Here is a 21,467-nt window from a genome sequence, read left to right as displayed (position 1 = left end):
CAGTGCTATAGCATGTCTAGTGTGCAACCTTCCAGTGGCAAGAAAAGCCGCCCAGCTAGCTGGTCCAACCAGCCATTTTTATTGTACTGCATGCCATTGCTGGCACAGGTCGACTTGTGGTAGAATAGATGTTTGCTCTGCAGATTGGGTTCTTTGTGACAAGGACGAAATGTGCCGCCTTGCCGAGCTGTGGAAGAACGCTGGAACCTCTACTGAACGCAACAAGTTATTTGCATCACACGGGGTGCAATGGTCAACGCTTTGGAGACTACCGTACTGGGATCCCTCTTGTCAAGTCATCATTGACACCATGCATTGTCTACTTGAGGGTCTCGCACACGATCATTTCTGTGAATTTTTGGGCCTTACAGCTGATTTGGCGCAGCAAAAGTCTGATCCTCTTCCTGCTTTCCATCATCCCTTCTTCGATATCGATCTTAACAAGCCTGGAGTGTTCTCTGAGAAAGATATAAAGACTGTCAAGTCCATTCGCAACCTCCTTACCACAGCAGTTCCTGACCTCGAGGGCAATGACACTAGTCTCATCGAGGCTCACATGGCCAAGTTGGAGAAGAGGCTGTCTTTGAAGAAGGTCGCATGCCTTGAGTTTGTGTCGGTAGAATTGGGCATTAGGCCAGACATCAAGCATCCCGGAAAAAAGGTCTACAAGGCCCATTGGGTTAGATCACTTATTGCTTGGGTATGTAATTGTCTTACTATTTTTGTATGCCTTCTCAACCTACTGCTTTAATTGGCTTTGTAGCGTCAAACAAAACCTTTCACTACCGAATCGCTGAAATTGCGCATCAGTACCCCTGAAGTCATGGAACACATTGTTAATGTCATTCAAACCACGGATGTGCCGTCCTCATTGAGATCAGTCCCATACAACTTTGGAGAAGCAAAAGCTGGAACCCTAAAGGCAGACGAATGGCGCACTCTGACGACCGTATACTTGCCCATAGCATTGGTTAGCTTGTGGAACGAAGGATCTCAACATCGCACTTCAGAAGTTGCAGCCAATCATTGTGCCATCCTTGATCACACCATGTCCCTTGCCAGTGTCTCTGCGGTACATATTGCATGTCTGCCATTCATGACAGTTGCTCGAGCACAAGCATATCATGGATACATTGTGGCATGGATACGAGATTTGCAGGTTTTACATCCCCATGCACCCCATTGTACTAATGGCCACATGGTGTTGCACATCTGGGACTATTTGCAACTCTTCGGTCCTGTGAGGTCATGGTGGTGCTTCCCATACGAGCGCCTCATTGGGCAACTGTAGCATTTGCCAACCAACCACATTTTTGGTAACTTTTGACTTTGTTCATTGTGATGGACTTCTGACATTGCATTGGTTCTAATGAAGGTCAGCAAGAATCAACTCTTCTTTCTTCATATATCAAGGCTGTGAAATTGAAATGCTGGTTGAACCGGCCTTCTTGCCCGCCCGTATTCAGGGATGTCAAATCTTTATTTGACAGATTTGTTTCGCCCACAGTCAATGTTATACTTGAAGATTGCTCCATACCTCCTATATCAAAAGAAAACATTCCAGAAGACCTCCGGGATCTCATCAATGTCCAGCGAGCAGTCTTACATGCTCGCATAACATACAAGGGATCGATGTATGCCCGTGAATAGACTCACGTAGGAAACAGCCTGATCCTCTACTATTCTAACGGTGTTATGCACACGCAAACACCAGTAGTCATCAAGTATATATTCAGGACCGAGCATGGAGTGGGTTTCGCTGTGCGGCGCCACCTCCCACTGCAGTCCTCTTATTTGGACCTGTTTCGCCATTATCCCTACTTCCCGGCTCAATTATATTCCTCGGTGGTCGCTGACCACCTTGAGGTTGTCATGCCTGAGTGGATAGTGTCACATTTCGCACGGTGGAACTTTTCCCCACAGCACATAGTTGCTGTATCTCTGTTGTGTGCGTGTCCCTCTCTCTTCAACATCTTCAACATGTTTCAACAGTCTCACAATTCAATAGGATTGACTTCTTGATGGAAAAATGAGAAGTCAATGTACTAGAAACAAATAGTCTTCCGAGGTGCAGATTATATATATAGTAATATTATAAAATCTTTTGTGCTTAGTGGGTGAGGCAGGCAGGTTAATCCAGGCAAACCTTTCGGGTGGGAGATTGGTGGGCATTCGTATCAGGCAGGAGGTAGGTATAGATCTTCAAATCACTTATTTATTACTGCTTCATGGTGTAACACAGTTTGTCTGGTAGACTACCTGTATGGCCAAGCCAAGCAAGTGGTGGATGGCATTCCAGAAAAGAAGGTTCATGAAATTGATCTGTAAATGTAGGTAGGCAATAGATATCTATGTGGCTTCCACTCTCTTCCACCCTGCTGGCTCCTCCCTAAATGTGCTCCAAACCCAACAGGTGCTCTATCTTGTTCAACTCCTGCCATAGCCGAATCATCGCTTCGTGCCTATCCTCCACCATCAATGCTAGGAGGTACTTATCGCAGCGCGACATTTGGATGGGGGGGTGAGCAGGGCATGGCGCATGTGGATAAATTTGCGTGTATTCCATATTGTCTTGCACGATCTCTTGTGCGTAGTCCCATAACACCTAGATATATCATAATTTGCTAACGGAGATGAGTAGCAGTGGACTTACTATTGTGGATGGTGTTACTGCAAATGTTTCGGCATGCTCAAGGTCTCCAGCCTCCTCCTCTGCCCCGGCCTGCTCTTCTGCCCCGGCCTGCTCCTCCATGATGCCCTCAGACTGCTCCACCATGATGTCTCCAGCCTGCTCCTCCACCTCCCCATGTAAAGACTAATATTGTATAGTTAGTTTACTCACTCAAACCGTAGCATAACTTACATTATTGTCTTCATTAATGTCAACTTGCTGCAGAAAACGCATCAGTTCTTGTGTCTCATCAGGCTACTGACGACTTACATTTTCATGCACTTCAGCCATCATTGTTATAGCAAGGTTAACACGTTCAATGTTGATGAACGAATCTCTGAGTCTCTGAAGTCACTTCATGATGTGATGTCACATTCGCATATCAAAACTCCTCAGTCTTTCCGATAGGTAAAGGATCGCATCACTATGTCCTTTTAGCAGAGACCATTCAAGCAGTGATAGTTTCAATGCCCTTTTGCAGCTTCTTGTCGAACTCGAACCATTATTTACATAACATAGACCTACTTTTTGGTGCAGTGAATGCTCGGTGCCCGATGAATGCTCAGCGAGCACCCAGTGAATGCCCAGTGAATGCCCATTACAATTCCCCATAGGTTTAATTTTTCATTTTCCCGGCTCATTTAAATGTAGGGGCAAATTCAAAATTTCCCGGAGTGGCAAAATGCTCACCATTATGTAATATTTTGTGGGACATTTCACTGCGGCTTCAAAAGTTTGAGTTTATCTGTGATAAAATAGGTCATATTTTGGTCAACATTTTCGGAAAGGAAAAAACTTCAAGTATTTTGTACATTTTTACAACATCAAAATGATTCACAAAATGTAGAATTTCACCCAGGATTTAGCCACTCATCTAATTTTTTGCATTTTTACCGTGTTAAAATGTGCAGTAAGAATGCCAACTTTATCACTAACATTTCGAAACAAATCTTGCATAGTGAAAAACTCCCAAACCGCCAGTGTGTGAACAGGCTCAGATCCAACTATGGGCTGAAAGACATGGGTGGGCCAAAGAGAGACATTAGAAATTGATGTCAGGGCTCAGTGTAATGAGGTGGAATCTCTCAGCTGGGTCAAAGGTGGTGATACATAAATACAAGGGTTGGGCCCAGTTGGATGGGGTGGAATTTGACATCTGAGCCCAGGGTCCTGGTGTAGGAATGTGATGTTTGGGCCCGGGTTGATGGTCTCAAATTTCACAACTAGGCCTGAGATTCTCATGGTTGAAATTCACTACTGAAAATAATGAACCAAACTGGATGTAGATGAAATAGTTTGGATAACACCAATTAATCATCCTGGTGTAGCACTCAGGTTGGCGCTGGGCATGTATCCTGCCAATCTCACAGATACCTTACATTGCATTCCTTGACACTTCCTTGACCTTCCAAAAGTTCTGCATGTTCATCTGAGTCATCCAAAGGCCATCTGTTCATTTCTGAAGCCTGTTCTCACTCACGATCTACCATACCATGTCCTGTCCATGTCCATTTGACTTTGCTGGTGCATTTTCACTTCATTTGTCTATTATTGAATATGTCATTGGCCTGTTTGAAGCCTTATTTATTCGAATAGTACATATAGCAGCACACCTCACCTGTTATTACATGCATATCTGTGTAGTGCTGCCGCAGTCCAGTTCTGAACCTTGGTTTGAACCCAAACCTTTCTGAACTGGACTCTAGGTCTGGTCACAGGTCCAACATGGCCCCTGGACTGAACCTTGAGTCCAGTTTGGGGTTTGGAGCTACCCAGAACCGGTTCAGACATGTTCAAACCCCACCATGATTCTCATCTGTCACTGCCCTACACTACCTCAATTTATTGGCCCGTAGTTTTGACTCGACATTATTTAGGTATGTTGTGCATGTAGACTCGACTCTGGATGGGGGACTGATATGTTCTTTGTGTACTCTTACCATGGTATGTTGTATGAGTATGCACATCCGCATCCTGCTATGTGTTTCTACTAACAATACCCAACATGTACACCCATGTATAGTTTTCAGTTTATAGTCTTTGCAATCCTTGCCACACGCATGGACATCTATCTCTGGCGGTCACTACAGCAGTGTCTAATAGCACCATCGACCAGCACATTTCTATTTTTGTGACATGCCTTTGCGATTCAGAAGCAGTACCTCATATCCCTAACTCCATTGTCACACTCTTGCATCCATCTACACAGAATCTTCTCAGTCATTTATCCTGTTTCCTGTGGTGCTGTGACTCATGGCTTGTAAGATCTCTGCAAGATGCTCAGACCATCTTTCACACTGTAGCACTTGGAGTCTTGCCTATAATCACATGTCATCTGGACACAGAGGAACATAAATTTATACTTACCTTACGTCCATGACTAAATGCTTTTCAGGAATTTCTTTTCTATCCAGAGAGAGACCCTGAACCCACTGATATCAACCCAAACTCAGACTCCGACACTACATCTGTCTGCTTTTCCCTTGTTTCCATCCATCTGACATCTCAGCAACAGGATTGGATCAAGTCCCCTAGAGCACCATCTCGACGCTGCCATGTTCCCAATGCTCATTTACCCTTTGCAAGATCTCCTCATTTTCTTCCCTCCTCCTACTCTCATCTGTCATCTGCACTTGTCTGAGCCATGTCAGCAGTTGCTGATGTGTACTGAGCATTTGTGCATGGTGTTTGTGGTGTTGGGAATGGTGTGGTGGAGCTCCAGCCCATCGTCTGCAAGCTTGGTCAAACCTGGTTCAAACGCGAACTGGACCTCCTGAACATGTTCAGTGATGTTCAGTCCAGGGTTCGACCAAATGGCTAAACCAAACATATGGTTCAGTTTGGCGTTCAGAAAATTTGGCCCAAGAACTGGACTGAATCAGACTTTGGCAGCACTATATCTGTGTAAGCGACTTGCCTCAAGTCTTATTACATTTCAGATGCTTATCTCACTACTGGTTTCACCTATGCAATTCCAGACTTTCACGCTGTAGGATATAATCTGGCTTGCTAGCTACCTCATAGTTAGTAGAGTCACTTTCAGATAGTCATACTTTGCGCAATCAATCCTTTTTGTTCATTTGGAATGATTGTTTGGCCCAACTGCTGCCAATTCACATCTTGCTGTCTTTGAGTTCTTTTGATAGACTTTGCATAGTCATACTATGGTACTCTCGCAAGTCTTATATTTTGACATAATTTGACATACCCACCATATTCTTGCTCAGAAACTCTTGCTGTTTCACTAGAAGCTCTTTGGATGCTTTGTGCAATTTTGGACCTTCATTTCTCAACTTTGGACCACCTCCACTTGCATCAGACAAGTACTTCAGTATTTCAGACTCGTTTTTGGAACATTGAACACACCCTGGGTGACTTTTCCTTCTCTCATCCTCGATCTTAACAGACCTCCCTTGCACTTATATTTTTAAGAGGTAGTTCTACAGGCAGTCTCTTTGAGCTGTTTTACACTCGCACTCTGAGTTTTAGGGTGATCACTTTCTAAGTGCTCACATGAAATCTACTCTTTCCACTGGGTCTGGTAGAATATGAAGCATCTATTCACTAACCCAGTCTTTGCGCCTTGTATGGACTTACAGCCATACCAGGAATTCGAAGGCTCAGATAATCAACGAGCTTACAGAGAGTTTATGAGCGCTGATCTTGCATGGGAGATACAGGTAAGTGGTGTCCCCAATGATGGGGACTCAGGCTCACTGTAGTAATCATGACTTGTTAGGATAAGCTTCCTCAAGGTCATTCGTTCATTGGCGTGATTGGTGCTTCGGATAAGACACCTCTGACCATTGGGACCAGAAACAAGGAGATGCATCCTGTATTAATCTTGCTCACTAATATCCATGCGGGTGTTCGCATGAAGGCAACATCACATGCATTCGCATTGGTCGCTTACCTGCCAATACCAAAATTTCTCAGTGTTCTGAAGCCCGTCCAAGTAATTTTATCTGCACAAGTCTATCATTTTGCAATTTCAGTTGTCATGCGTAATTTAAAGCTTGCCACTCGCGATGGCTGCCCTATGTCAGACCCAAGAGGAGATTTGTGTATGATTCATACACCTTTGGTCGCCTGGATAGCTGACTACCCTGAGCAATTGCTCATCGCATGTACAGCCTCGAAGCATTCTCCAATTTCTCTCGCCATTGCTGCCCAATTTGGGGATCCTCTTCTGCATCCCCCCCAAACTCGTGTTGACACTCTCAACACTATCTAAAGGGTGTGTACTCTCTCTGACCCCTGCGATATTGCATCCTTCTATAAAATGTGTCAAACCCTTCATTTGAATGGTGTCGTTGAGCCATACTGGAAGGATTGGGGCGATGCATGCCCATCTTTCTTTTTGACACCAGATAGCCTCCATCAGTGGCACAAGTTTTACTTTGACCACCCCGTCAACTGGTCGATAAACATCATGGGAGGAGCAGAACTCAATCATCGATTATCGGCTCTTCAACCTCGTGTAGGAGTGCGTCATTGGGCAAATGGCATATCCATGCTGAAGCAGCTCACTGGTTGTGAACATCAAGACCTTGAGAAGCTCCTTCCCGGCATGATCGTTGGTGCTGTCTCAGATGAAGTTGCATGTGCGCTATGTGCTATCACTGAATTTATATTCCAAGCACAGAACCTCTTCCTCTATGACAAGACTCTACACTCTTTATCGGAAGCCCTACATGAATTTCACTACTACAAGGACTTCATTTTAACAGCGGGTGGCCGCCGTGGCAAGAACGGTCCCCTCAATCACTTCCAGATCCCCAAGCTAGAGCTAATGCAGCATGTTGTCCGGAGTACTCGAGCCATGGGTGCTCCATATCAGTGGAGCAGCAATATCACTGAGCATTGTCACATCACTCATGTAAAACAACCTTACTGCCTGTCCAATCACAAGGATTTCCATGGTCAGTGCTGCCACTTCCTCAACTGGCAGGAAAAACTTCATTTTTTTCAGCTTTACATGGTTCTGAAGTCGCGGCAGGTGAGCTTGATCTATGAAATGTCCAGGGAAGCAAACATGATGGTGCTTCACTATCTTGAAGCAACCTGGAACTCTACTGTTCTGCCTAGTGAACAGTATGTCATCACCGGCAAACCAACCACATCCCTTTTCACCAACAATCACACTCATTTCTCCTCTGACAACACTGTCGCCATCCTTCTTACTTGTCGTCCATATTTTCCTCGTGTATCTATTGAAGAAGCTTCCCAATGTTTCCACATTCCCGATCTCTGTCCAGCACTGGGCGATTTGATCTCTGGTAGATCTTGCCTTGAGCACAACGGAAGGCGAATATGTCACCCCAACTGTTCTCTCTCCTTTCATTACCTTCATGTTTGGCAAAAATTTCGCATGCAGCGGCGCTCTACCCAAGATATCTGTATTGTTAGTCCTGCTCACACTGTCCAGGCGCTACCACCTGTAGAACGTACGCTCAGCATTGGTGATCAACAACTTAGTATTATTATGTACCTGTAGAACGTATGCTAAGACAGTTTGAGTAAGTACGAAACCAAGCGCAAGAAAACAAGAGCGCGTACCTCAGCATTAGTGATCAACAACTGAGGTATGCAAACGATGAGAAGATATGATACTTATGGGGACGAGCAAGAATGGAGATTGAATACGTCAAGAGAAGCGTCAAGAGAAGCCATGCGATAAGAAGTGGCGAGGTTGCGCCTCATAGCCAAAATCAACGTTAATCAGTCTGAATGCAGAAGGCAAGTCCTTCTTCCAACATCTTCCTTCCAACACCACCAAGCTCTTCAATGCCATTTGGAAGGGGAGATACAGTCTTGATCGCTCATGAAAGTGGCGAACTACTTTCCCCAGCAGTGTCGGAACATATGTGTATACTTTTTCCCTGTAACTTCTTCGTGTCTCAGTGCCAGAATCCTAGGGTATCTCATTGTCCAAGTAAAAGCCATCATCCAGCCTGTTACTGAAACGCCACACCTGAACCAACCATTCCTTTATGTCGAATTTTTCAACTTCTCTCATTCATCATTCAGCACCATCAACGATATCCATTTCATTGCCCCGGCTCCTGTAACTGACATGTTTTCAGTTCAATGTCGTATTCGATCAAACCACGATCCATTGGGAGACATAGTGCCTCTGAGCAGCGTGCATCAGGTCATCGAGCTTATTCCCAAGTTCAGTCGAGAGGCACCACTGTCAATGAACTGTGACAATAGTTTGCAGCTGGCGCGCAAGTTTTATGTGAATAACTTTGCAGATAAAGAGACCTTTCATGCTATTCTCAGTTACCAGTAGTAGTTTCTTCTTCAGTCTGTACTATCACTAGTTTCCCTCAATCCCAAGTTTCCTGCCTGGCAAATTTATTCAAGTCAAACGGTGAGCAGTCATGATCACTAGTGAGTAGTACTGTCATCTTATCATGCTGCAAAGATCATGATAAACTTGTAATCATGATCGCTTACTGAAGATTACGGACATGTCGTGGCATGTACGAAAGTACCGGAGCCAATGCGGAGGTTTTAGTTCTTCTAGCTACTACAAAGAAGTGCTGTGCTACGCGCTGCTACAAGTCACTTCGCTCAGCAGTGGGTTTCCTGATGTAAGATATATTGACATATAATGCAGTGAATTTTCGATCTGATTTTGCCAACTCCATCTATAAAAAAGCATGTCCTTCCCAAATCTGTGATGAAGAATTTAAAAATGAAATGAAACTTGAGGAAGCTCCCAGAGGCTAATCCTCCAGGACTCATACTATGTGTACTTTTCTCTTCTTATCACTAACAGGATATGAAATTTTATAGAATACAAAAGGAGGAAATAGAAATGAGTAAGGAGGAAATGTAGCAATGAGAATATTGATTGCTACCACCAATATTTGATGATAGCTTTTGATAAGTGTTGCAGCTGACCAGGGTAGTGTCATTTTATCATCACTGTAAGCCCTGCAATTAGGGTGCCTTCACAGTCTACATAAGGAGTATCACTAAAGCAAAACATGTCAATAAAAACTTACAGCACTAGGAGGAAGATTGAGAAAGGAGACTTACTCATTCATTAGCCAATCATCCAATATGCATTGAAATCCAATTATGCTTTTCTTTGGTTCAATAGCTCTGTAATGGTGCAATGATCTGTGTATTAGTCAGAGCAATGAAGTAAATGAGTAGATTTCAGTATGTCTTGGTTTTGATGAGTGGGAATGATAAACATACCCCTCAGGTACCATTGGTTCACCCAAATATGTTAAGTCTAAAAGTAAGGGTCTCTGGGTTGCACAGCTTGAGTAAGGAGGCCTGCTGTGAGCCTGAATTGCAAGTTTGGTGTTGGGATACACTGGCAAACTAGGTTCCGAAAGACCATACTGAACACACCAACTTCCTTTCGACTCCATACAAAAGCGTAACACCCAAATACGTCCTTCAGGGAATTGGGTGTTTATATCAGTGAGGAACAAGTCAAAATGACAGACCACACACCCTGGGCAACAAATTCTACTGCCAATTTCTGTCTAATACGCAGGCGTTTCTGGAACATCCTGAAGACAAAACGAGCAAAGAAATAGTTTTCGCCCATGCCATGCCCTTCATGGACTTGAAGATCATCAGGCGGACAATTCGCTTCGCTGGATCCATGCCGCGACACCTTGATCTCATCTCGCGGACAACTCAACATGCGTCTCAAAGACCCATCCTCGGCTGATAGTACACAGTGGTGAGTTAAATAACACACTTTCAGGACATTGTGTACCATGCACTTACGATCAACATTGTCCCCCAATTTCAGCTGCATGAACAAATCGTGGTCATTGACTATCATGCACGCAAGACGCAAGTCGGAAGAGCAAGCAGGCGAGAATTTGGAAATGAATTTAGTAAACTCCCAAAGGGCTTCTCGCCGGTTGTTTATAATCGTCCAATACAGCGCCGTGTGATCTTCGATATTGGGTTCTTGGATGAGGCTGGAGAACTCTGCTGCTCGGAGAGCGGCAGCACAGGAAGTGATAATTGGCGCGACAGAGGAAAGGGTGAAATCAGGAGAGGAGACGATTTCACGGATGCGAGATAGAACTGAGGCACGCTTGGATTGTGGGAAGGAAAATACCGAACGTTTGCATCGGACGGAATCCACTGATACAGATGTAGAAATTGGATCATAAGGGGGAGGCTTGTCGGAGACGCTAGACGCCCTGTCATCGAAGGTTTTGGTGGCCATCACACGTAGAGGAGTAAAAAGGAAACAGAGTTGAATAGGGGCGTGCGACATCATCTATGGTAGGATGTTGTGCACGTGGACAGAATTCAAATTATATGGCCAGCTTCTTCGAAGTTCTACTGAATAAACCTCAGTCCTGTTCAAACCGATTCTTGGAAAACACAAAAAGCGCACTTTGGCTTTCATGGAGATTACCTCCTCACAGCATTGCATGTACTCAGCAGCGGGCGATATGCTCCTATATACAACACTATAGATACCACGCTCTACGATCCATATACCTCAGATGGGAATTCGACCAAGGCTACAGAATGGATTGCGAATAATATTGATACTGCAAGAAGAGATCAGCTTGAAATGCGCAATTGCCTTAGTCTCTACTCACGGAGTCGTAAAGACGCGTCTAGTTGGAGCCCAAGGAGGTATCAATGAGACGGTCGATATATTCACCCACAAGGGAATGGGTCAGAGCGAGTTGAAAGCGATCACGCAGCTGAGCCGCAGTCTGTTCGCCGAACGCAGCAAAGCACGACAGCTTGGAGTCTAACACAGGTCATTGACATGAACTGATTTCGCCGACTGCGGATCTCTCACCTTTTTGCATCAGTTCCACCAGAACTGCGGATGATTGATGTCAACGTGGCCCGCTGTTTGCCTGGTGATGCGGACTGACTAGCCAACCAGAACCAGGGAGCCAACTCAGAGGACCGGACGGCGAACTCAAACTAACAAGGGTCGCAGTTGAATCGGAAGAAGGTAATGTGGTTACTGCTTGATGAAGAGCACCACATAGGCATGCATACCTGAGATTCCATATCACGAACTGAGGTATGAATGAAGAGGAAGATGTTACCTCCGCAGGAAGCTTGTGGTTAAGAGCAGTTAATTCAGCTCTAAGGGCGCTTACTCGCGCAGGTTTTGGCACGACGAGTAGGTGGTTAGAGATATGTTCGAGCGTTACTAAGAACTGGATCCGTTACGCTTGTGTAAAGCCAAAGTGATAATGTCAGCGGAAATTGCTTACTTCTGAACGGTAATAGTGACTTTTGAGGAGATGCGCTTGTGAATCCAAATCATACCGTTGAAAGAGGGAATCGCCAAAGTTCAGTGTATTCTGCCGAAAAGGATGCTGGGTAGTTGGTATCGAAGGAGATGACTGGTATGGGCTGGCAACGCGTGTTGGTTGTGAGGGATCAAGCTGATCGAATGGATCCTCGTTGACTGATGCATGTTTTGCAAATAAACCAAAGCGGGACTTGTCTGCGCGGCAACAATCGTCCGACGACGTTTGAGAATCTTCTTGGAGGCCGCAGGACCATGGGAGGCACAACTATCATTAGGAGTGTTCATGAGAACTAGCCGTACGGTCATCTTCATTTTTTCCATCTGAACCACCGTCATCATCATCCCCAGAGTCATCACGGGTGGTCTTCCCTGATCCCGAAGCAACGTCGTTGTCATCGGTCTGAACGCTTTTCAGGTCCGATCCGTCCTACACTCTCGGTATTCGCAACTACGAGTCCTGGTGAGGAACTAACTAACAGTTGCAGATTGGGGTTCGAGCCTGTCTGGTTGGTCTACTCATGAAATTCCTGATCCAATCTTTAAGAGAATATATGAGGCTTGCACGTATGGGATTAAATAGATGAACTGACTTGAAGGCCGACGATAAGTCCAATCCCTTTTGTGCACTGCGAACCGCTTTTATCGCGCTATGTTGCCAGGAGGATAACTTACCATGTAGCAATGTGATGTTTTTCTCTCCACTTTCTCCGACAGAGGTAGTATCCAGTTCACTTAAACTCGAGCTCAAGGGTAATGGGTCGCGCTGGAAGTCAAAGCCCGTCATCGAGTAGGATCTTGACCGCCTTCTCTCTGCAATAGGTCCCTCCGAGAGCTCCAGGTTCCGTAGGGAATCCGACGAGTCATGAGAAGCGCGTGCTGAAACAAAGGTGAGATGGTGGTGCTCCCCCGATGATTTGGGAGAGGCGGGTGGGGAAAGATCATTGTCGTAGAACAACTCCGGCATCAAACGAAGGTTCGGCTGTTAGCGAGTGGGAATAGGAAAAACGGCAGTCTAAAACATTCAAAAGACCTGTTCGCGGTTGAGAAAGGACCACAACAAACTCGTGGAATCAACAATTCTCTGTAGACGTGACGCGTGTACTAATATAGTACACGTAAAGAATGAAGGGGCAATACACTGCCAAAGGAGTTATGCTAATGAAACTGAGAAATATGATGCGTCGATGAGAACAATTACCACAGGAGGTTTTCGATAATAAATAAAATGAAAATGATCCCACTAGTAATAGTAAAACCTAGTTGCCAACCAAGGATTCGAACAGCTGAACGGGGCTTCCAGACAGTGATGATAGGAGACACCAGGATCAAGGAAATGGATAGGTATCCGAGGACTATTGGCGTTCCTGTGGTACTGAACAATATTGGGTATAAAGGTGACCGTACACAAATATCTTCGTATTCTAGCAAGACACTGTTTGTGTTTGTTTACTGGGCCATGTCGATGCATTACAAATTGCAGTACCAATATATTCACAATCCACTATGTGGGTCAAAACCACATCGTTGACTAGGTGCAATACGGTCATCATGAATAAGCCTCTCAGAGGTAGACAGATCGTGGAGTGCAGTATTTATAAAATCATAGGAACACATCGCCCACTGCTAAGAACATGCGCTATGACAGCACCGATATTTCGGTCTACGAGAATATCTTATCGTACCGGTTCAGGCATGAATACCACTCGTAATCTAAAGAAATGAGCTTCAGTGGTAGTCCAACATTTGTACGGAGATACTTACCGAAATTCTGACCAGGGTCGCACCAACATTTTCCTTTTGCGTGTACATCTCCCTGTGGACAGTGCTGGAAGGGCTCATGTCGATACCCGATGTCGTTGAAGAAGTGAATTTGTTCCTTCTTTGCAAACAGTGCAGCTCCGATGCTATGAACTGGTGCATCTCCCCAACGCTATTCCAAATGAAACTATGTCCCAAAGCGTGCAAACACAAGACTCACCTCATAATAGAATCCACCCTGCTCATCAAGGTATTCGAAGAATTTGGAATATGCCTCGCCTCGCCAGAAATCAAGATCTGCGATCTCAAAGTTGCTCCAGACTAGCCACGTGATTGTATTAGCATGAGGAAACGTTGTGATACGCAGTAACCTACAGTGGCACAGATTGTAGGACTCTCCTCCATCATCAGAGAGAAATTCCATCGCATTTCCGGGAGCCACGAAATCAGGATTAGCATTAATAAAAGCTAGGGGAAGGTGAGATTGAAATCATAGTGAATACCGAATACGCTTACACTTTACAACGTTCCATAGTGTTGGGATAGTAGCTTGGTATTCGTATAGTGATATGGTGAAGCCTGTTGATGTTTGAGACTAGCATATAATTGAAAGCATCGTTTGATTTACCATACACCTTATTTTGGTCTTGCATCACGAGAAAGGGATCATAGTCCACGTCGCAGAAGAGCTTGATGTCTGGCCTGATTGGGGAAGGTAAAGTAAGTCAAGCTACACCGAATCTCCTTTGGTTGCGTCTACTCACTCGACTCTCCAATAGTATCGGTACTTCTGTAGGAGCTCATGTCGATAGAAGAACTAATAACTGGTTAGGCAACCTCGACAAAATGCATTATGATCACGTACGCCAGAGTTAAAACGACACATATTCCGGTAACTAGGAGCAGTCAGTCAGAAGCAGCGACGACAGTTTAGCATACGCACGGAACGCTGCCTAGAAAATAGTTGGACTACATGTACGCTTGAAACTATAAAATAACGTACCTCCATAAATCACATTATTCCTAACCATGTCGTCGCGGGATTTGCTGGCTCGATCTTCATCAACCCAAGATGGTTGATGCCAATGGTCGGACGGGATGACACCGAATTCGACTGTAGTATTGGTTAATGCCTGTATGTGGCTTTATGGCCCATCAGCAGCTTCAAGATTACAAGTGCAAAAAGACGCACTCCTTAAAGTTCTGCGTAAAGGGCTCGTCGTTGAGGAACACATAAGGATACTGGAATTTCCTGTTGAACCTATCCTCGATTTGCTTCATACTGCTCATGATTCCTGAAAGGTCGGAGTTCCGTACAAGCATAACGAATGAGGCGTTCGCTTTGCGGTCTTGTAGGTGCATGGGTGAATCAGGCTTGTAGTACTCGTCGGGCAGGGGTGTTTTGTAGGGAGGGTTTGACTTCGGACCAGTCCATTGCTCTGCTATGTTTGAGATGGATGTCGCCTTTCCGTACTCTTCATGCGTAAAGCTCAGAATGTAGTGAATTGAAATCTATTTGATTGTTCAGTCAGCCGGATTGTCAAGTTGACATGAACACGTACAATAACACCCAAGACAAGCAAGATGTAACGCATCGGGGTCATCATCTTTCCAGAGGTGCTCGTCCCTTTGGGACCTTTATTAACGCAAATATAGAGAAAGGTAACTGGATGGTAAATGCAAGAAAAAAATGAAGAGGATATAAGACTGCTGTTGGTCGCGGTGGAAGGATTGAGCCACGCCACCTAAAACAGCCAACTGAAAACGCCTGGCCTATAATGGACTGCGGCGTGGTCCGGTTTCATAGTTCTTCCTGCTCCACGTGGTCTGTTTCCTTCATCTCCTCTCTCGATGTTTGGTCCAGTCAGCACACATCGCTACATATCGTCCCTGTTGACCGTGCCTGATTAATATATGTAGTCATGGTCATGAAAATATGCATTATTACTGGGATCAAACGACTTAGATTAGTTTACCCTGTAGTAGTCTACAGTGGCCTATGGTAGAAATACACATATAAAGTCGTACGTCTACTAGTACATTCAATCAATCTAATCGTGCAACCGCATAAAGTGCCTGAGGCACGAATTTTGGGCAAAATCTGCAACATCGTTAGTCTCACCAGGAGAAATCATGGAGTATTATCGCACCGAAGTTATCGTTTGGATCACACGAACAGTGTCCTTCCCGCCACTGTTTACCCTGCGGACAATGAGCGAATTCAGCGTGTTTATAACCTGCGAGAGGATCAGTTATGAATATGAAATAACATGACCTTGGCTTGCCTATATCCTTAAAGAAATGTATTTGGTCCTTGCGCGTAAATAAGGCTGCGGCGATGCTATGAACAGGTGCGTCTCCCCATCTCTGTGTATGGCATTCAACGAGTACGAAAAGAAAGGAAGAACTTGCAACTTACCTCGTAGTAGAAGCCTCCTGTGTTCTCAAGGTACTCGAAAAATTTCGTGTAGGCTTCGCCTCTCCAGAAATCCATATCTGCGATCTCGAAGTTTGACCAAACTGAGTGGGGTTAATGACCATTTTAAAGCATGAGATCGAACGACTCTTACAGTGACACATGTTGTAAGAATCGCCCGCATTGTCAGATAGAAAATCCATTGAGTTGTCTGGTGACACATATTGAGGATATTCCGCGACGAAGTCTGCCAAATCGGTTCACTCTCAAGCTATCGTGCGTGATTACCGGTGCTTACTTTTCACCGTGGACCATAGCGAGGGTATAGTTGGTTCCCATTCTGTTAAGAGCGCGATTCACGCTATAATTAATGCAGCAGAGATGAGAATTTACCTGGCATGGATATCGTGAAGCCTGTCCTTGCATAAATTTAGTAGCCCAAGCAACTATAATGAGAATAACTTACCATAAATTTTGTCATGATCCTCCATGAATAGGAAGGGGTCATAATCCAGGTCACAGTAGTATCTAACATCGGGCCTACAGAATGGGTCAGAACCTAATTCATCTATATGGTGAACGACTGACTGACTCTACTCTCCAGTACCATTTATATGGCGTTAAGAGTTCATGGCGGAAAAAGAACTGTAGAGAGAGATCAGCCAACGAAACATCCTGCCTAAACCCGCGATGCTGGGCGCTCACCCCTGAATTAAACCGACACATATTGCGATAACTAACGACTGAGGATGAGATGGTACCCGAATGGGTTTCGAGGATACGTACGAAACACTGCCTGTAGTTTTAATGGTAAGATGACAAAAAATGGCTGACGAATGATGAACTTGCCGCCATAAATTACACCTTGTCGCACAAGTTTATTGCGTCCCTCCTGAGCTCGTCCTTCATCTATCCAGTCCGGCTGGACCCAGTGCTCGTGAGGGACCAACCCAAAAGAAACGTCTGCGTCGGTTAAGACACTGACACGCCTGACAAAGCATGAGAAACCAATTGCGCTCAGGCTAGATAGTGACACGGTATACCTTTTGAAGTCGGTGGAGAAGGGCTCGTCGTTCAAAAATACCCAGGGATAATTAAACTTGCGATTAAACTTGGCCTCTAGCTGTTCTACACTTGATATCACGCCATTGAGATCGGTATTACGAGCCAACATTACCAAGGTGGCGTTGGCTCTGTGGGGAGGGTGAGAGACTTGTGGAATTGCATTTCCAAGGGTGGGTGATGGCTTGCTCTTTGATGAAGAAGACGACTCCGATGGTGTCTCGTTTGTTTGTTTGACATCCAAAACCGCCACAGTTTCAGAGTCCTTGGATGTCGACCATTGAGTAAATAAAGTTCTGGAAGACGTGGAATGGTCTTCACGACCAATAGCCATGAAATAACACACAATCAGCTATATGTGAAGCTGAATATGAGGTGGCAAAACGCGATGTGTTTGACGTACCACAGCTGTGACTGCAATGACGATAGATCTACGATGTGCTGCAGTTAACGGGAGGGCCATGTTTCAGAAGAGAGCGCCCTGATGCCAGTCAGAGAGTTGACCTGGGGACGAAAAAAGCAAGCACTTATGTATTATATCAATACGAAGCGAGGGAAAGGAACGAGTACTGATACAATTTAGAAATGAAGTATCACGCAGTTACGCGGAACTGCGCAGCAGCGGTATCAAAACCTGACAACGGATGTGAAATTAAGGACATGCGGCCGGTGTTAGTGTTTCCACGGCATTGCCTTAACGATTAGTGCTAGTGAGGGCTTCTGATGTAGTTGGACGTTAGTGGATGATGTGGCACCTTGACAAAGTATGCAAACTCCTTACTCAAGGACTAACTTCTCGGCATATGTCACCCACGAGCTTCTATATAAAGTTGTATCTGGTGCACGCAGTCAGACTAACTCATGTCATGACATGCTGGACAGGCCGGTCAGCGCAAACATGCTGGCTGGCGCCGCACCCTGACGGTAAAATGATAATGCACGGCAACTAACACCGACAAGCCACAAGCTCAACTTGATGCCCGGAGATTAGCCGCGTGCTCATGACTCACATGGTACCGTCTAATAAATAGTCTACAGCACTCCTGGGCCGACCTCGTATGATAACAAAACGCAGGTGGCCACCACGGCGCGCGCGTTGAGAGGTCCACCGATTGTGATTTTAGACGCGCTATAACTGAGATAGCGTGAGTATATGTTGACGGTGCTGTAAAGAGCCTATGCACCTAGCAGTACTAGACCTCAGAGTGACAGCCTGCACCGCAATATCATGATGGATGGACCTCACCTAGCCTAGGTACTAAGAGTGGCATCACGACTGAACTAGCTGCACAGACACGGAACTGAACTGCTATCGCCTCAGTAAATTTTTCGACTTCAAGGTAGTAGTATTTAACGATCCTCGAAACAATGCACCATCCTTGCAATGCAGCTTGCTCATGTAGAGGGATTTGAAGAAACGTCAAAGAACTAATAGAATGATATGCAAGCCAGTTCAAGCTGGAGAACAACGCTAAGACCGAGTTTGTCAGTGTTTGTTCCGCTTAGTTTTTTTGAAGCTTTCGTCACTTCGGTTTGTAGACGTGTTGTGTTGTTCTATGGCGTCTCCCACATTTCCCCCTGCAAAAGATGCCTCTACGGACCCATCCCCGTCGTCCGTACCGCAGGCACCAAAGTCGTCATACAAGTCTGCCCTTTCTCCTCTGACCAGCGCTTTCAGCCGCTTTTCACAATGGCGGAAGTCATTTGATCTCCCGAACCCGGGCACAGTCGAGAATTTGCAGAAAGAAGTCAAGTGTACGCGTTTTCCCTCTGTCGTTTGGTCTTCCAGCCATTCCTGACATTTTATAGCGACTCATCTGACGAACTTTATGTTCGATGGTGCTAGGGCTGATCTCACGAAGAGTCTGTCAATGAACCCGGCATTTCAAGTCACACACTCTTTCATTCTCGGGTCGCAAGTCTCAACACCATCATATAACTTTGGTGCTGTCTTCGCCAACAACGATGTTAGCCAATTTGTCTTGCACGCCTTCGTTACTCTGTCTGATCCTTTCCATGCAGATGTTCCTCCAAGGCAGCGTTGACCATGAGGGTAATGTGAGCGCACGTATGAATCAAGGGTGGGCCGAAAACTCCATCACGAAGATTCAGACGCAGGTTTGTTTCCTATCGCACCGTCACACGCGTTCCGTCTCACATCCTCATCTATAGATTTCATCACAAGCTGGCCATAGCATGATCCAACTGGAGCACGATTACCAGGGTCAAGATTACTCCTTGAACGCGAAAGCTGTCAATCCGTGGCCTGCAGATCTCACCGGCATATACATCGGGAGTTACTTCCAGTCTGTGACAAAAAACCTTGCGTTGGGCGTGGAGACGCTTTACCAACGGCCAACTCCCGATATGTCCGACTTCACGACGTCATATCTAGCCAAGGTCACCAGCGATGACAAGAATTGGATTGCAACTGCACAAGTTCAGCCATCCGGTATTCTACAGGCTACATATTGGCAGAAGCTCCACGAGAAAGTGGAGGTCGCAGCAGATCTTCAGCTTATGGTCTCTCCTCAACGAAGAGATGCTATTGCAACTCTCGGTGCAAAATACGACCTCCGGATGTCGACCTTCAGAGCACAGTTGGACTCAACGGGCAAAGTTTCTGCTCTGCTTGAACAACGCTTTGCTCCCACCTTTGCGTTCCTTGTGGCGGGTGAGATCGATCACTTCAAGGCAAGTATCCCGTTTCATTGCGATGTTGTCCAAACTGACGTTGTACAAATTCAGAACGCTGCCAAGGTTGGTGTCGGTGTGATGATTGAGAGCTCTACTTTGACCCCGGAGGAGATGGGTATGCCCCCTCAACATTGAATTAATTATACTTAGACACGTACTTTCGGACTCTATTATTGGCATGCATCTCTTCTCAGGATCTCTGCAGTACCAGTGTGGTTGTCAGCTAGCCCAGCAGCACCCCCACCTTTACAGAACATCTGGTTTGACGAGAGTACACTACGTAGCACTTATAGAGTGCGCCAATCTGAATGCGCACAAAAATATGGTGTGCTACTTATAGTGATACTAAGGTAGCGACCGCCTTCCCTGTGGGAAACCAACACCACAGCTGAGCGGACTTGGTGGACACTGGAACTCACCATGGCAAAGTTGATTGAAGTCTGCAACGTCGCCTGCAAGAAGGACAAAAAGCAAGTCATTTTCTCTCAATTGAACTTCGATGTCAATGAGAGAGATATCATCGTCTTACAAGGCAAGAGTGGTGCGGGGTGCATTGACTTCTCTCCCTGTGGTATTTTGTCTGGAGGCTCAACCTATGCATATTCAGGAAAACCACACTTTTAAAGTGCATCGCCCATTTGAACGTTTATGACGGGGAGATCTTATACAGAGGAGGGTACGCTCCTCACACCTTCAAGTCGATTTCTCTCATGTCTGACACGCGATGTTCACTACCTCCAGGACAGCTAAGGCACATGGTATGCATGACATCTGTCACTCGCACAGGAAGCTCATGAAGATGTCCCGTAATTACAGGTGTGCCTGTGTTTAGAACACGGGTATTCTACGTGCCCCAGAGACCCGCTTTGCTGCCAGGCACGCCGCGCGATTTTATGGCAACGGTCACATCCTTCCAGTCCCGTAAATTGACCTCGGAATCTGATCTCGCCAATGCTATGGATATCTCCAAGAGGTGGGGCGTTGATCATGAGCTATGGGACAGGAATTGGACTAGCTTGAGTGGTGGCGAGGCGCAAAGGATAGCGTTGGCCGCTGCAGTGGGGCTGAACACCGCTGAAGTCCTTCTACTTGACGGTAAGACTCGATTCATGTTGCATATCGTTTGTATCATGACTGAGATGTGCGCTGCCTTGTATTTCTCCAGAACCAACTTCAGCTCTCGATCATCACTCGACTAAGCTTGTAGAGGAGTTCATCCTGAACGCTCTCAGATCCCCGCAAAACGGATTGAAAGCGATAGTCTGGATCACCCATTCCGAGGAACAAGCAAGAAGAGTAGGGACCAGATTCCTTCGGATCTCAACCTCTGGTTGTGAGGAAGAGCCACTTATGCCTGAACCGTAGATATTGTGATGTTTTCAACCGGACTTGAACTGGATATCCGATGCTTCACATAATAACAAACAATACGCCATCACTCTTCGATAGTCCCATAGCTCAGTGGTCAGAGCGTTGTACTTATGAGGTTACATTCCATGCAAGGGTCCCGAGTTCAATCCTCGGTGGGACTAATTTTTTTCATTTCGCTTGTTTGGTTTCCATATATGGGAATTCGCGCTTTC

At 45.6% G+C, this 21,467-nt stretch overlaps 10 protein-coding genes and 1 non-coding gene across 11 annotated transcripts; 6 read left to right on the top strand and 5 right to left on the bottom strand.

Moving 5' to 3' along the window:
* Positions 1-28: 28 nt before the first annotated feature.
* On the top strand, positions 29-1,291 carry HD556DRAFT_1226767 (uncharacterized protein; the record flags this gene model as incomplete). The annotated part of the gene is made up of 2 exons (XM_041297107.1): positions 29-390; positions 811-1,291. Coding segments are annotated over 2 exons (843 nt in total), but the record flags the coding sequence as incomplete, so codon positions are not given.
* A 359-nt stretch (positions 1,292-1,650) lies between these two features.
* On the top strand, positions 1,651-1,944 carry HD556DRAFT_1217515 (uncharacterized protein; the record flags this gene model as incomplete). Its single annotated transcript, XM_041296719.1, has 1 exon — positions 1,651-1,944. A coding segment is annotated over one exon (294 nt), but the record flags the coding sequence as incomplete, so codon positions are not given.
* Positions 1,945-2,389: 445 nt separating this feature from the next.
* Positions 2,390-2,962, bottom strand: HD556DRAFT_1437579 (uncharacterized protein; the record flags this gene model as incomplete). The annotated part of the gene is made up of 4 exons (XM_041305718.1): positions 2,390-2,605; positions 2,654-2,815; positions 2,864-2,890; positions 2,942-2,962. 4 exons carry the CDS (start codon positions 2,960-2,962, stop codon positions 2,390-2,392), a joined length of 426 nt encoding a protein of 141 aa, XP_041166185.1.
* A 3,709-nt stretch (positions 2,963-6,671) lies between these two features.
* HD556DRAFT_1429421 (uncharacterized protein) lies at positions 6,672-7,729 on the top strand (the record flags this gene model as incomplete). Its single annotated transcript, XM_041304809.1, has 5 exons — positions 6,672-6,735; positions 6,769-6,881; positions 6,990-7,275; positions 7,312-7,670; positions 7,697-7,729. The coding sequence occupies 5 exons, from the start codon at positions 6,672-6,674 to the stop codon at positions 7,727-7,729; spliced, it is 855 nt and encodes a 284-aa protein (XP_041166184.1).
* Positions 7,730-9,510: 1,781 nt separating this feature from the next.
* HD556DRAFT_1330598 (uncharacterized protein) lies at positions 9,511-10,977 on the bottom strand. Its single transcript, XM_041301730.1, has 5 exons — positions 10,433-10,977; positions 10,151-10,369; positions 9,887-10,091; positions 9,722-9,805; positions 9,511-9,657 (listed from the first exon to the last, which is right to left on the bottom strand). The coding sequence occupies exons 1-5, from the start codon at positions 10,938-10,940 to the stop codon at positions 9,594-9,596; spliced, it is 1,080 nt and encodes a 359-aa protein (XP_041166183.1). The 5' UTR covers positions 10,941-10,977; the 3' UTR covers positions 9,511-9,593.
* A 312-nt stretch (positions 10,978-11,289) lies between these two features.
* HD556DRAFT_1437575 (uncharacterized protein) lies at positions 11,290-12,915 on the bottom strand (the record flags this gene model as incomplete). Its single annotated transcript, XM_041305717.1, has 7 exons — positions 11,290-11,429; positions 11,481-11,504; positions 11,556-11,853; positions 11,911-12,185; positions 12,252-12,351; positions 12,383-12,399; positions 12,624-12,915. 7 exons carry the CDS (start codon positions 12,913-12,915, stop codon positions 11,290-11,292), a joined length of 1,146 nt encoding a protein of 381 aa, XP_041166182.1.
* Positions 12,916-13,611: 696 nt separating this feature from the next.
* Positions 13,612-15,316, bottom strand: HD556DRAFT_1226799 (glycosyltransferase family 15 protein; the record flags this gene model as incomplete). The annotated part of the gene is made up of 11 exons (XM_041297113.1): positions 13,612-13,661; positions 13,713-13,881; positions 13,930-14,030; positions 14,085-14,177; positions 14,226-14,288; positions 14,338-14,411; positions 14,474-14,526; positions 14,575-14,605; positions 14,709-14,852; positions 14,902-15,221; positions 15,272-15,316. 11 exons carry the CDS (start codon positions 15,314-15,316, stop codon positions 13,612-13,614), a joined length of 1,143 nt encoding a protein of 380 aa, XP_041166181.1.
* A 226-nt stretch (positions 15,317-15,542) lies between these two features.
* HD556DRAFT_613564 (nucleotide-diphospho-sugar transferase) lies at positions 15,543-17,085 on the bottom strand. Its single transcript, XM_041311089.1, has 11 exons — positions 16,971-17,085; positions 16,831-16,868; positions 16,718-16,770; positions 16,592-16,665; positions 16,519-16,539; positions 16,424-16,465; positions 16,280-16,372; positions 16,129-16,229; positions 15,995-16,076; positions 15,860-15,946; positions 15,543-15,810 (listed from the first exon to the last, which is right to left on the bottom strand). Exons 1-11 carry the CDS (start codon positions 16,978-16,980, stop codon positions 15,761-15,763), a joined length of 651 nt encoding a protein of 216 aa, XP_041166180.1. The 5' UTR covers positions 16,981-17,085; the 3' UTR covers positions 15,543-15,760.
* A 1,611-nt stretch (positions 17,086-18,696) lies between these two features.
* On the top strand, positions 18,697-20,197 carry HD556DRAFT_1330572 (eukaryotic porin-domain-containing protein). The gene is made up of 5 exons (XM_041301729.1): positions 18,697-18,942; positions 18,997-19,154; positions 19,210-19,305; positions 19,360-19,881; positions 19,936-20,197. The coding sequence occupies exons 1-5, from the start codon at positions 18,744-18,746 to the stop codon at positions 20,017-20,019; spliced, it is 1,059 nt and encodes a 352-aa protein (XP_041166179.1). The 5' UTR covers positions 18,697-18,743; the 3' UTR covers positions 20,020-20,197.
* HD556DRAFT_1330566 (P-loop containing nucleoside triphosphate hydrolase protein) lies at positions 20,198-21,409 on the top strand. Its single transcript, XM_041301728.1, has 5 exons — positions 20,198-20,432; positions 20,492-20,560; positions 20,626-20,642; positions 20,701-20,979; positions 21,050-21,409. The coding sequence occupies exons 1-5, from the start codon at positions 20,305-20,307 to the stop codon at positions 21,247-21,249; spliced, it is 693 nt and encodes a 230-aa protein (XP_041166178.1). The 5' UTR covers positions 20,198-20,304; the 3' UTR covers positions 21,250-21,409.
* On the top strand, positions 21,332-21,416 carry HD556DRAFT_t26. Its single transcript has one exon. It is a non-coding gene; the product is annotated as a tRNA-Ile (tRNA).
* The last annotated feature ends 51 nt before the right edge of the window (positions 21,417-21,467 follow it).

This window comes from Suillus plorans, assembly GCF_016647745.1.
Source record: "Suillus plorans strain S12 chromosome Unknown HD556scaffold_4, whole genome shotgun sequence".
NCBI lineage: Eukaryota > Fungi > Basidiomycota > Agaricomycetes > Boletales > Suillaceae > Suillus > Suillus plorans.
Note: the sequence above shows the minus strand (reverse complement) of the source record. Positions and strands in the feature narration are given on the sequence as shown.

What these genes read in the sequence shown, in the direction of transcription:
- HD556DRAFT_1330598 (XM_041301730.1), bottom strand. Translation starts at nt 10,940, where the DNA reads ATGATGTCGCACGCCCCTATTCAACTCTGTTTCCTTTTTACTCCTCTA. An exon ending in AGTAGAATTTGTTGCCCAGG is followed by an intron (nt 10,092 to 10,150) that starts GTGTGTGGTCTG and finishes AATTCCCTGAAG; the next exon opens with GACGTATTTGGGTGTTACGC. An exon ending in GAACCAATGGTACCTGAGGG is followed by an intron (nt 9,806 to 9,886) that starts GTATGTTTATCA and finishes ACTAATACACAG; the next exon opens with ATCATTGCACCATTACAGAG.
- HD556DRAFT_1330566 (XM_041301728.1), top strand. Translation starts at nt 20,305, where the DNA reads ATGGCAAAGTTGATTGAAGTCTGCAACGTCGCCTGCAAGAAGGACAAA. An exon ending in CAAGGCAAGAGTGGTGCGGG is followed by an intron (nt 20,433 to 20,491) that starts GTGCATTGACTT and finishes ATGCATATTCAG; the next exon opens with GAAAACCACACTTTTAAAGT. An exon ending in TGAAGTCCTTCTACTTGACG is followed by an intron (nt 20,980 to 21,049) that starts GTAAGACTCGAT and finishes GTATTTCTCCAG; the next exon opens with AACCAACTTCAGCTCTCGAT.
- HD556DRAFT_613564 (XM_041311089.1), bottom strand. An exon ending in GCTATGGTCCACGGTGAAAA is followed by an intron (nt 16,373 to 16,423) that starts GTAAGCACCGGT and finishes CCGATTTGGCAG; the next exon opens with ACTTCGTCGCGGAATATCCT. An exon ending in ACATTTCTTTAAGGATATAG is followed by an intron (nt 15,947 to 15,994) that starts GCAAGCCAAGGT and finishes ATCCTCTCGCAG; the next exon opens with GTTATAAACACGCTGAATTC.
- HD556DRAFT_1330572 (XM_041301729.1), top strand. Translation starts at nt 18,744, where the DNA reads ATGGCGTCTCCCACATTTCCCCCTGCAAAAGATGCCTCTACGGACCCA. An exon ending in TTTGCAGAAAGAAGTCAAGT is followed by an intron (nt 18,943 to 18,996) that starts GTACGCGTTTTC and finishes GACATTTTATAG; the next exon opens with CGACTCATCTGACGAACTTT. An exon ending in GTGAGATCGATCACTTCAAG is followed by an intron (nt 19,882 to 19,935) that starts GCAAGTATCCCG and finishes GTACAAATTCAG; the next exon opens with AACGCTGCCAAGGTTGGTGT.